Source organism: Pseudorca crassidens, chromosome 4, assembly GCF_039906515.1.
Source record: "Pseudorca crassidens isolate mPseCra1 chromosome 4, mPseCra1.hap1, whole genome shotgun sequence".
Lineage (NCBI taxonomy): Eukaryota > Metazoa > Chordata > Mammalia > Artiodactyla > Delphinidae > Pseudorca > Pseudorca crassidens.
Window position 1 is genome coordinate 1,447,793 of NC_090299.1, and position 13,051 is coordinate 1,460,843.

The window sequence follows — 13,051 nt, forward strand, 5'->3', positions numbered from 1 at the left end:
CGCGTGACCCTTCTAAAGGCCCGTGGCCCGGATGGGCTGCCTGCTAACTTCTGTGAGTCTCGGTTCCCCATCTATGACATGGGATCCTGCCCCCTCAAGGGAGTGTCACTCGAAGGACTGTCATGGGGAGTGGAGGGGACGGCCCTCAGGAAACAGAAGCAGGGACGAGGACAACGACGGTGACGACGGGGAAGCTGAGGCTCCGGAAGGGCACCTGCTCGAGGTCCAAGGCTGGCTCCCGAGGGCTAATTCCAAACCCCTGCCCCCACCAGTCCCGAGCCCCTGCTGTAGGTGGGCAGCAATTCATTCCTTCTAGATCCTTCCTGAGCGGGAAACTCTGCCTTGGACCAACCCCTCCCCACCCCCAGGTCCTGGCTCTACCCTTGGGGTGGGGACAGCCCTGTAGAAGGGCAGTGACCACACGTCCCCCACTTAGCGTGGAAAATCCCAATTTCTGGGCAGATGGGACGGCTACTGACCCTCGTTGGGCGCTCCCGTGGCCACAGGCCTTCCTGCAGGACAGCTGGGGTGTGGGCTGCCGCCCCCTCCCACTGCGCAAAAGCGGCCCAAGGCTGGCTTGGAGACCACCCTTCTGTCCGCTGGGGTCTAGGCCGTCCCTCTGGAGGGCAGCTGTGTCTGGGCCGAGGGTGAGCATCGGGGCAGACCCTCCTTCCTGGGTCTCCACTCCCTCTCCCACCCCGACCTGGTGAGTGAGGACCACCACGTCCCAGGTCTGGAAGGTGACAACTGCGGGTACCTAGAGTAGAGGGAGGGGGACCCCCAGAGTGTAGCTTCACGGGGGCTTCCTGCAGGGGGCTGACTTCCTGAAGGCACTGCTGTCCAGCCAGTGACACAGGCACCGCCATCCACAGGAGTGGGAGGGACTCCGTCCAGGTGGGCAGGCCTGGTCTTGGGCAGCTAAGGACACAGGTCTCCCTGGATGCCGCTCCTCTTCTGCTCCCAAAGGACTCAGCGCTGCTCAGAGGAGCCCCCGGGCTCTGAAACACTTTCTCACCTACCAGAAAATGGGTGTGGTGGCCACTGGGGCCTCTTGCAGCCACGCCCCCATTCTCTGGCCTCCCAACGCCCACCTCAGAGGGACGGGACACCCAAGTCCCAAGGGAAGGCCCCATCGCCTTGGCAACCCCAGCGTTTGGTCTGCCCTCCTGCATTCTCTCCAGGGCCCCAGGTGGGGTGTCCAAGAGCACTGCCCACCCCAATGCACACAGACGCCAGGGGTCTGAGCTGAAGACACACGAGGAGAGGAGCTGGGCAGGGTGGGCGGGCAGTGGGGAGGCTGGAGCCGTCGCAGGCAGTGGGAGCTGGGGGTGGGGGGCGGCCACCCCTCTCCTGGGGGCTGGTGGGAAGTCAAGTCCTGCCCTTTGACTGTCCCAGGAGTCCAGAAGCCCCCAGCTTCCTAGAGGACAATGAACTTTAGCAAGAGCCCCGTCACCTGCCAGTTGGAGAAAAAGAAGTCCATCCATGTTCACATGAGGAATAAGAGTGTCTGCAATCCTTAAATAGATTTATGGAAATGGTTTTGAATTACAGCATTTAGAAAATAAAAATAATCTGCATACATAATATACCCTCCATTATATGCTTTTCTTCTCCCACAGAAGCTGTTTTTGTGCGTGTGTATTCCAGTGTCAAATAGTAATTGGATTTTATCCTATAAAAGAAGCAGTAGGTATGTCATCTCTCTAAAAATAAAACTGCAATCGTCATTGCAATGTGAAGCCTGAGATTTAAGCCTGAGGAGGTGTCTGTGCTGGGGCCCGGGGCCACTCTGGGGTCTGAGGAGGTGGGCCAGGGTCCCAGGGGTGCAGAGGGAAGGGGAAGTGGCAGCCAAGCGGGCAACATCCGGGGGTCCTCAGCCCCCTGGAGAGCCCTGGCCTCGGAAGCTGGGAAACCTCTGCCCGCCGCCTGACCCCGCCATCGGCTGGTGGACCAGGGTAGGCAGACCGCAGCAGGGGCGCGCCTGCTTGCCCAGAGGACCAGCAGGCCTGCTTCTGCATGTCCCCTCTCCGACAAGCAATGAGACTCATGTCGCTGAGACAAGGTCCTGAGGGGAGCAGGGGGCAGGCAGCTGTGGGCTCAGGGCCCTGGAGAGAGAAAAGCCTAGTCTCTCTGGTTTGGCCAGCATGTGGCGAAGCCCGGCAGTGCCCCAGGCCCCCGCACCCCGCACCCCAGAGGTGTCCACCATGTCCCCAGACTCAGCCCCAGGGGCCGAGGCTGCCCTGGGCTCAGACACCACCCCTACTTTCCCCTTGCAGGCGGACCTTCTGCTACGGTCCAGCCTCGAGGCCGCATCTCAGCAGGGCAGGGGGCAGGCGGACGGGCGGGAGGAAAGCCCACCCAGCCCAGGCAGCCGCCTGGCACCCCCAGGTCCCCCCACTGGCCGAAGCTGACCTCCTGTTGGCCCCTGCGGCTGGCCTGGGGTCCCCACGGGTGCGGAGGCCAGGGCGGGTGGGGCGGAGGCCCTGGACGTTCTGGAAGCCAGGGCGGCCTGCAGCCCTGGCAGCGGTGATGGCGGCAGCTGGATGAAATGCGGTGAAGACCCTCCCGTGGCCGGAGGCCTCCTCCTCGGCACCTCCTCCCTGGCGTCCTTTGGGGCCCTCGCGGGCTTGGGGCACCGTGTCAGATGCCCGCCTTGTCGCTGTAGAAGGGCGTGACGTGGAACATGTAGCAGTGCGTGCACACGCGGACGGGCTTCACCTGCCCGTAGCGGGGCAGCGGTGCCGAGTGCGAAGAGCAGCGGGAGCAGAAGATCTGGAAGGCGAAGGGCGGGAGGCGGGGCCAGTGGGCTGGGCAGGGCTCCCAGCAGCCCCTGCGCCTCACCCCTTCCTGACCTTGGCCTCTCAGGGGCGCGCAGCAAGGACGGGGTCGGAGCCCCGGGTGCCGCCGGCCTTCCTGCCCTTCCTCCCACCCAGAGCATCCCGGGCGTGCGCGGGTGGGTGTCTCCCGGCACCCCCCCCGTGGGGCTGGAAGCTTCAGGAAAACCTGGCGCAGGTCTTGGCCAGGAGGCCGCGCCGACGGAGGGGGTCCTGGCCCCATACCCAGGCTGCCGCAGGCTCCTACTCAGACCCTCCATCCCCTCCCCGTCCTCGGGTCTGAAGTGGCCAGGACTGGGCACTGCACCATCACACCCAGCGGGCGGAGTGCCTGGAGTCCACACCCTGTGCCAAGGCAGAGCAGGGCCCAGGGCTCAGGCGTGTCTGCACAAGGACCCCGGGGCATCGGTCCGGACTTCCGGACCTCGGCGCCACGTCTGTGACGGCCCCTGGGATGCCCGCAGCGACAGCCCGAGGGGCCGCGGGACGACCTCGGCCGCCCCACCCACCTTCCCACAGCTCCGGCAGTGGTGCTTCCTGCGGATGACGGTGAAGGGGGCTTTGCACGCGGTGCAGAAGCCGCAGGCCTCGTCCGGGACCCACTCGGGCGGGTCTATGACAACGACAGGGGGGGACACGTCAGCCAGAGGGACCCGTGCGGTGGCGGCAGTGGGGACCGGTGACTGGGGTGGGGGTCGGAGGCTGGCGGCTGTGCAGGAGCCTCTGGTGGGGCAGCCTGCCCCCCACTCCCCCCCTCCGGTCCTCCCTGAGGCTCGGTACCGGCTGCGGTTTCAGGAAACTGACGGTGTCCCATGGACGGGTCAGTCTTTGCAGCTGTCGGCCGTGCTCATCGATCGGACCCCAGCTGCGGCCTGCACCTCGCCCCAGGACTCGGGGCACGGGCAGGGAGCGTCCACCCGGACAACCCTCTCCCGGCCGGCACCCAGCCTGGCAGGGCCCTTGGGCAAAAATGGGGGTTGGGAAATGAAGAAATCAGCCCCCTCTGTGGACCCCTCCGTCAATCAGCCCCGCCCACCCCAGCTCCAGGGCTGTTCTCAGGTTCCTGAGGAGAGGCGCCGAGGCTGGCCCTGGCCTCTCCCGACACCTGTGCAGCCTGGCAGCTGCCTGTGGGCCTGTCCCATGTCACTTCTCCAGGCGATCACGGGGGAAGCCTCTGGGCCTCTGCTCTGGAATTTGGGTGGGAGGGTGTGTGTTGGCGCTGGGAGAAGCCATCTTGCACGGGGGGACATGCCTTTCCTCCCACCCCAGACATAAGATGCCCACTGCGTACCAACCCCAAGCCCAGTACCGCCGCCCAGAGGGAGAACGAACACCTGGATGGCTCCCTGGGGCCACAGTGTGGGCTCAGGGGTCTCCCGTCCACTCTCACACAACCCCCAAGGGAACTCAGCAAGGCCGCCTGCCCACCAGAGACCGGGGTCTCCTCGCCTCCCTCTCTCCCCCTCTCCTCACCAACCTGCACCAGAGGACCTGCCCCTCCCCCCCCTGCGCACAGAACCGCCCCTCCCCCCGACCCCTCCCACCCAGCTCTCCCGCTTCTGCTCCGGACCCCATCAGCTCACCCCCCATCAGCTCACCCCCGACTGCAGGGAGATGGCTTCTCATGCTTGCCACCCTCCCCCGCCCCCGTGTGAAATCCTTGGCCGGCCCCAGTGACGCCCTGGACGGCGCCCGGCAGCTCCGGGGCCACGCCGGGCCACGAGGCCAGCTCCAACACACAAGTCGAGACCCCCGCCCGAGGAGGATGGTGAGGGTCCTGAGGACTTGCTGGGTCCACGCCCTGCCCTGGGAGCCACTCCCAGGAGGGGGCTGGACTGGCGGCCCACGGGGGGACATGGCCCTGGCAGTGGGCCGGGCCCCTCCAGACCTCGCAGTTCACCACCTGCACGCTCCTCGAGCAGGGGTTCCGAGTTTCCGGCGGGCGTTCTAGTTATGGCACTGTGTGCGATTTTCACAGGAGGGTAGAGAAGACCAGGGCTCAGGGCGTTTAGGAAGCAGGGAAGCTTGTGCGGCCGCCCCCAGGGGATCCCGGCCAAGGGGCAGTGCGAGGGAGGCCCTGAGCCGGGACCAGCGGGGACCCGCGCCGCCGGCCAGGCACACCGGGGCCAGCCGCCTCCTTCTCAGCTCCAGTCGCATTCGACACTTGCCCAGGCCCGTCTGCCGCTGCCCGTCTGAGCACCTCTCCAGGCCTCCGGCCCCTTCCAAAGGCCTTGGGCGGCCCCCTCCCCACAGATGTGTTGCCAGTGCCCCCAGCCCACCCTGAACGCTCCTTCCTTGACTGCCAAGCCACCGGGCCTGCAGCCGGCCGACCTCCAGGCTAACGGGGGAGCAGGCCGCTAGGGGAGGCCTTTCCTGCGGGGCAGGTGAACGCTGAGGGGTCGGCAGTGTGCCTGTGGCCTGGGACCAGCCACTTCCAGCTGCGGTCAACGGCCTGGACCCCGGCATCTCAGTGCTCCTCACACCCTCCCTCTGCCCCCCAGGCTGAGATGTTCAGTAATGGGCCTGAGGTTAGGTGGCGGCAGCTCAGAGGACCTGTGCCCATCCTGGGAGCCCAGGAGGGAAGCTGGAGTAAGAGGCTGCACCCCCTGGGAAGCGGCACGTCTAGGTGTCTGGGGAGGGGCCCCCGCTGGAGGAGCGCTGCCCGCCCCGAGCCTGCAGTCCAGGGCAGAGCGGCGGAAACGTCCAGACAGGGCTCCTGCTCTCCGCTCGGCACGCAGTGCATTGGCCCCTGGCTCCCGGGCCCTCACGCACCTTCCAAGTCTCCATCTCGGGTCTTGGCTGCGAGTTCAGAGGATGACAGGGTCTCCTGGCACAGAGCGCAGTCCTCCAAGGCTGCGCTCCGCAGGGTCTGGGTGACTAGAAGAGAGAGGGTGGCCGCTGGGGTCAGTGGGCCACCACCTGTCCCTGGGAGGTGCCGCCAGCGGGGAGTAGCCCCCGAACAACCCCCAGTCCCGCGTGTGGAGTGGGTCACCGCAGCCCTCACCCAGCGTCCCCGCAGGCTGGGTGCTGACCCCGCAGGGGGCCTTCCCATCCGAGTGCCCTCAGGTGTGCAGCTGGTCCTGCCTGTGGGCCCCCGGCCCCAGGGCCCACCGTCGTTGCTTGCAGAGCAAGAAGCCAGCCCCAGAAGGCAGCCCCGCCCAGAATCCCCTGGCAGATGGGGGCAGTGTGGTCCAGTGGTGTGGACCCTGGGCGGCACAGCTGGGTCGGCACACAGGACAGATTTCTCCTCCCTATGGGCGAGGACGTGCCCTCCAGGGCTGGGCCGGCTGCCCCGTGTGTCCAGACGTTCTTGAGCAGAAGCCCCTATGATGAGAGGCCGCTCGCCCAGAATGGGAGCCTCAGCCCAGCAGAGGGTGGGCAAGCAGGGGTCGGGCCCCTTCCCCACGCTCGGACCCTGCCACCTCCTTCCAGGGAGCGAGGGGCCAAGCTCCCTGTGCCTTAGCATTCCCTGCCTGACACCTGCTCCCTCACCAAGTAACTCTGTTCTGCGTGTGCGTGTGTGTGCACGCGTGTGTGAGTATGTGAGGCAGCTCACAGACGGCCACTCCCCCGAGCAGGGAACCCACGTCCCCTCCTTGGCTGTGGGCTGGCCCCTGGCTGCTCTGACAGACGGAGTTTGGTAGAAGTGACAGTGTACCGCTTCCGGGTCCTGTCTCCAGGCCCGTCAGCTGTCGGAAGTGGGGTGGCCTGGCTGGGGCGTGGGCATGTGGGGCTGTGACCCCCATGCGTCCCCAAGCCCACCTCTCGGGGTACCCAGGGCCTGTGCCCCTCTGCCCACAAAAGCCGGGTGGCGGTGCCGGGCCAGGTCTGGGGGTGCAGATTTCCGCAGGCCCCCCACATCCGGGGGGTGGTGGGCACGACGGTCAGCCTAGGCCTCAGAGCCTGTTCCGAGCTGGCACTCACCCTTCTTTAGCTTTTCCTTGTCGTCCGTTTCCGGCTTGGTGGCCATGACCTGGAAGAGGGTCTTGAGAATACTTCTGAGGTCGCTGGCGTAGTTGGTCTGCAGCTGGTCGGCCACGCCTGGGGGAGGACGCCCGAGGAGGGGGCGTTAGGTCCTGGCAGCTGGTGAACCCAGCCGGGGCTCGGGGTCAGAGACCAACGTGTCCTCGGGTGAGTGGGCGCGAGAAGAGGCTGCCCCGCCCCCGTGACGCTCTTTTGGCAGAAGCAAAAGCTCAGGAGTCAAGGGGAGGTGGCGGAGGGGGGCAGAGTACCCAGCAGCCCTCCCCCAGGGGCCAGTTATTCGCCTTCGTGCTCTTATCCTGGCCCCTCACTGAGGGACAACCCCAGAGCCCCCAGCTGTGCCCACCTGCGTGGCAGCACCTTCCCCTCATGGCCACCTCGACTGCGGGGATGTGGTGAGGTTCCACGTGGCTGGGGGGCCGAGGGTGGACCCTGCCCAGACATGGGGCCCAGCGCCGGCTCCTCGGCACCCCCCGCCAGCCGGCCCCCGCTCCCTGGCCGGACAAGGCTTCTCCCACCCTCACCTGCAGAGGTTTCCTCTGTCTCTCAATTAGGTGGACTCGGCCCTTCTCAGTGAAGAGCGCTGCTAGCTCTTCAGGGGCACAAGGGGCTGCCATTAACAGCAAAGCCAGGGAGTGACCGTGCACATCCCAGCAGCACATGGGCGCCCCGGGACCCATCACTGCGCTGATACCGTGGCCGGCGCTTCCGGGGGCTTCCTTGCGTGCCAGCAGCCATGTTGAGTACCAGCTGGCATGACGTTCCCCAGACCTCTAAACAAACCCGTGTAGTGGATTCCGGCAGATGTCTGAACCGCAGCTCAGAGTCACCCCGAGGTCCTCCTGCCCCCACCTGGCCTGGCCGGGGGCAGTGCCGAGTGACCCCGGGGGATCATGATCCTGACCTGCAGTGTCCGCCAGTCCACAGGCTGCCCCGCGGCTGCCCCTCCACCCGGGGGCCCGGGCGTGCCGCGGACACTCCAGGCCAGGGGAGCTGGGCTGCAGGACGGGCACTGTGTGAACCCAGCTGCCCCGGGGAGGTGTCGGGGAAGGGCAGGCAGGAGGCCAGGAGGGTGGACTTCACTGCACACTTGTCATACTTTTAAACCATGAGAAAGCGGCAGCTATTCAGAACACACAAATCTAGGGAAAGCGCTGCTACGAAGACACCGCTTGTGCTCACTCCCCTCACTGAACTCCCCAGGGAGACAACAGTCATCGTCCTGTTGTCTGCCACCCCAAGAGAGGAAACATCAGTTGGGACAGGACGCACAATGAACTCTGACCCACACATTGAACAGAGCCTCCCTGTGTGAGCAGTGAGGGGCCACTGGGACCAGAATGGGGTCCTCCACCCCCCACGGGAGGGCCCGGCAAAGCACGACGCCCGCCTCTTTACCGGGCCGGGCTCATGGCGGGGCTCGCGGGTGAAGGATGAAGTGATGTGGTGAGGAAGGCCCAAGGCAGGGCTGACACCCGAGCAGCCCAGCATCAGCGGGGAACCTCCCGCACCTGGGCCAGCCGCTCCGCTAAAGCACGCCCCCCCCACCCCTGTGTGTCCCCAAGCCCACGCCCCGCCCCAGGCCCAGAAGTGGCACCTGAAATGCAGACAAACAGGCGGTGGATCAGGTCGTGGCTGCCGTGGAACCGGGACCGGATCTTCTCTCTGATGGCCACGGGGCCTGCGTCCGGCCCCATCTCGTCTGAGGGGCAGGAGCCGGCCGTGAAGCCGCTGTGCAGAGAAGGAAACACAGGAGCGCAGGTGGAGGGACGAGGGAAGGCAAAGTCTCTGCCCGGAGGCCCCCCCCGTCGCGGGAGCCCACTGGGGCTAACGCCACGTGCTGAGCTCCTCCCGTGGGAGAGTCACCGCCCCTACTCACACCCTCTGCAGGGGGCTGATGGGCTCCCAGAAGATGTGTCCACACCCTAACCCCTGCACCTGCCAGCAGGACCCGTTTGGAAGAAAAGGCTTTGCGGCTGCAGTCAAGGTAAGGATCTTGAGAGGAGACATCATGGATTACCTGGTGGCCCTAATCTAAGGACAAGTGTCTTTGTGGGAGACGGGAGAGGAGACACAGACACACGGGGGAGGGGAGGAGGTGAAGTGGCCACGATACAGAGATCAGGGTGATGTGGCCACAAGCCTGAGGGTGCCCGGAGCCACCAGAAGCTGGAAGACGCAGGAAGGACCCTCCCTGAGAGCCTCCGGAGCGGGGACAGCCCTGTCAGATTTCAGATTTCTGGCCTCCCGCCTGCGAGAGAAGAGATTTCTGTTATTTTAAGCCCCCAGGTCGTGGTGCTGTTTTACTAAGACTGTCCTTCGTCCCCACCATGCACTTCCCTTCCCACGGCCCAGGGGTCCTGCTGCAGGTGCTGCGAGCTCTGCTGTTCAGGGGTCACCCTGCGGCCCTAAGTAGTGGCCGCAGTTGAGCCTACACTGTTAGGGCGTCCACTGACCGTCCTGTTCTTAAATCATTTATCTCCCATCTTCTATTTCTGCCGTTTTGTCCCACTTTCTGGGAAATTTCCTCTTTTTTCCTCCGACTTTCCCCTCGACATTTTTGCTACCAGGTTTTTAATTTCCTGCTCTCTCTGTTGTTTCATGGATGTGAAATATTTTATCTATCTAGAAACATTAATTATATATTTTTTCTGATTTTCTTTTTTTTTTTTTTGGCTGTGCCGCGAGGCATGCGGGATCTTAGTTCCCCGACCAGGGATTGAACCTGTGCCCCCTGCAGTGGAAGCGTGGAGTCTTAACCACTGGACCATCAGGGAAGTCCGTCATTATAATTTTTTAGAAGTTGCCTTTGGTGGCCTGCACTATCTCTGTTTCTGCTTTTCTGTGGGGGAGTTGGTTTTTTCATGCCTGCCTCAAATGCAGAGACCCCTGTCAGAGAGAGGCCCTGGCGTGGCCTCCTGGCATGGCGGAATAGCGGCCGCCCTCGCATCACTGGTGGGAGTGTAAACTGGTGGATGACTTTGGGGAGGTGCTCTGGCATCACCTCAGAGAAGCTGGCACACTCCTCAGCCCAGGGGCCGTGGTTGGCACACACCCAAGACCCTGCCCTGTGCAACTGCAGACGTGGCAGAACCTTCAGGGCCGTTCTGGAAGTTCCAGTAAAATCCACCAGTGATGGAGGAGGAGAATCCACTGTCATCCTGTCATGCTGTGGCCCGCCTGATTGTAGCGGGTGAGCAGCCCTGGCCCCTTGTGGACGTGGACGACCCTCGCCGACACGGCAGAGAGACGCGCACAGCCGCCCGATATCTCACTTAGGGGCACGTCCCTTGGTGTCAAACCATCAGGAAGCTCGGAGATGTGACGCGCCTGAGAATTCAGTGCAGGGGGCGCTGGGGCTGGAAAGGGCCCCAGACTGGCTTCATGGGCTCCCCCTGCTCAGACGAGTGCGCGTCCGACTGGCACACTCTAGCGACGTGAACATTGGTTTGTAAGTAATATTTCTTTTAAAAAAGTGTATTTATTTTATTTATTTATCTCTGGCTGCATTGGGTCTTCGTTGCTGCACGCGGGCCCCTCACCGCGGTGGCCTCTCTTGTTGCGGAGCACAAGCTCCAGGCGCACAGGCCCCAGCAGCTGTGGCATGCGGGCTCAGCAGTTGTGGCTCGCAGGTCCCAGAGCGCAGGCTCAGCAGCCGTGGCGCACGGGCCCAGCTGCTCCGCGCCATGTGGGATCCTCCCGGACCAGGGCTCGAACCCGTGTCCCCTGCCTTGGCACGCAGATTCCCAGCCACTGCGCCACCAGGGAAGTGCCCTTATCAGTACTATTTCACCAGAACGTGGAGGAGCGGTGGGAGGCTGAGGGCGAGGCTGGGACCCTTGTGATGATCTACAGCTCTGCCCTCCCAGACCCCCTGCCAGGTTTCCAGAGACGAAGCCCTTGACTTTCTGCCTGGGGGGTGTGGACTTGGCGGCCCCTGTCCTGGGAGCTGAGTAAAGAAGGGGGATGCAACATCACTGTCCGGGGTGTCAGCTTCCATCAACGCCCCCAGTCTCAGTTCACAGCCTCACCCAAAAGACTGGGAAGCAGGAGCCCAAGCAAATATTTACACACACTATTTGCAGCAGCGTTATTCACAAGAGCCCAAGGGGAAACAACCCAAGTGCCCGTCAACAGATGATGGATACACAAAACGTGGTCCCTCCATATGATGGAATATTATCCAGCCTTAACACGGAAGAAAATTCTGACACCAGCTACCATATGGACGCACCTGTAGGACATTAGGCCCAGTGACAGAAGCCGGTCACAAAAGGACAAACACCGTGTGACTCCGCTTACGTGAGGTCCCTGGAGGAGTCACATTCACAGAGACAGAAAGCAGATGGTGGGTGCCGGCTGCTGGGGAAGGGGGCTTGAGTGGGGACAGAGTTTCAGTCTGGGATGATGAAAAGTTCTGGAAATAAAGAGTGGTGGCAGTTATACCACATTGTGAATGTGTACAATGCCACCGAATTGTACACTTAAATATGGTTAAAAGAGTAAAATTTATGTTAGATGTATTTTGCCAAAATTAAAAAGTAGGGGAAAAAAAAGATTTAGGACAGGGGAGGGCAGAGGAAAGGGGACTGGAAAGGTTAAGTAGCGAAGAGAGCTGATGGATTTGGCATCAATACAACAGGTTAAGAGTGAATACATGCTAAAAACCATTAAATTATACACTTGTATAGTACATATTTTTAATAATTAAAAAATTGAAGTATAGTTGATTTACAATGTTGTGTTAGTTTCGGGCGTACAGCAAAAATTATACACTTTTAAAGGGTGAACTGAATGGTCTATATACTATATACCAATAAAGCAGTTACTGTTGAAGACCCAATTATATTAAGATAGAGTAGCAATAAACAAACTGAAAATGAAATTAAGAAACAACCCTATCTGCAATAGCATCCAAAAGATTTAAATATTTGGAATAAACTTAACAAAAAAGTGCAAGAGTGACACACGGAAAACTACAAAACGTCACTGAAATAAATTAGACCTAAATAAATGGAAAGACACCCTATGTTCATGGTTGAGGACTTAATATTGTTAAGATGGAAATACTCCCCAAATTGGTCAATAAGTTCAATGCAATCTGTGTCAAGATAGCCGCCTTTTCTTTTTCCATGCAGAAGTTGACCAGCTGATCCTAAAATTCGTACGGAAACGCAAGGACTCAGAACAGCCAAAACAATCTTGAAAAAGAAACAAGCTGGAGGACTCACACTCATGACGTGGACTTTAGCATGAAACGCCAGTAAATACGACTGAGGCACTGGCATAGGACACGTGACGACGGAAGAGAATTGCAAGTCCAGAAATAAACCCACACGTTTGTGGGCAACTGATTTTCCAAAGGGGTGCCAAGATCATCCAACGAGGAAAGAACGCTCTTTTCAAAAGATGGTGCTGAGATAGAGAAAGACCGTCTCTCCAATAAGTGCTGCTGGGAAAACTGGAAGCTGCACGTAAAGGGATGAAATTAGAACGTTTTTTCACACCACATATAAAAATAAACTCAAAATGAATTAAAGACCTAAATGGAAGCCTGGAAACTATAAAACTCCTAGAAGAAGACACCGGCAGAACACTCTCTGACATGAGCCATAGCAATATTTTTTTTGGATCTGTCTCCCAAGGCAAAGGAAACAAAAGCAAAAATAAACAAATGGGACCTAATTAAACTTAAAAGCTCTTGCAACAGCAAAGGAAACCATCGACCAAATGAAAAGATAACCTACTACATGGGAGAAAATATTTGAAAAAGATATGACCAATAAGGGGTTAATATCCAAAATATATAAACAGCTCATACAACTCAATAAAAAAAATAAAAAAATAAACCAGATTAAAAAATGGGCAGAAGACCTGAATAGACATTTTTCCAAAGAATACATACAGATGAAAAGCACATGAAAAGATGCTCAACTTCGCTAATCATCAGAGAAATGCAAATCGAAACCATGAGATATCACCTCCCAGCCATCAAATGACCATCATCAAAAAGACCAAAAATAACAAGTGTTGCTGAGGATGTCGACAAAAGGGAACCCTCCCACACTGTTGGTGGGAATGTAAATTGGTGCAGCCACTTTGGAAAACAGTATGGAAGGTCTCTCAAAAAACTAAGAATAGAATTACCATATGATCCAGCAATTCCACTCCTGGGTATATATCTAAAGAAAATGAAAACAGAAAAGATACGTGCACCCCAATGTCCATAGTAGCAT

General features: G+C 60.0%; 1 protein-coding gene across 18 annotated transcripts in view; it reads right to left on the minus strand.

Moving 5' to 3' along the window:
* Nucleotides 1–1,498: 1,498 nt before the first annotated feature.
* ZFYVE28 (zinc finger FYVE-type containing 28) overlaps nt 1,499–13,051 on the minus strand; it is a 111,402-nt gene continuing 99,849 nt past the window's right edge. For 6 of the 18 annotated variants that reach the window (XR_010942804.1, XR_010942802.1, XR_010942799.1 and 3 more), the window contains one exon: nt 9,431–12,283. Coding sequence is in view for 4 of the 18 variants with exons in the window: in XM_067734875.1 (XP_067590976.1) it covers nt 2,641–2,772; nt 3,344–3,447; nt 5,607–5,711; nt 6,759–6,875; nt 8,413–8,546 (592 nt within the window). In the remaining 14 variants the exon portion in view is untranslated. Of the gene's footprint in view, nt 2,773–3,343; nt 3,448–5,606; nt 5,712–6,758; nt 6,876–8,412; nt 9,067–9,430; nt 12,284–13,051 lie in introns of those variants that run through there. The other 12 variants (XM_067734875.1, XM_067734877.1, XM_067734874.1 and 9 more) reach the window with 6 other exon arrangements.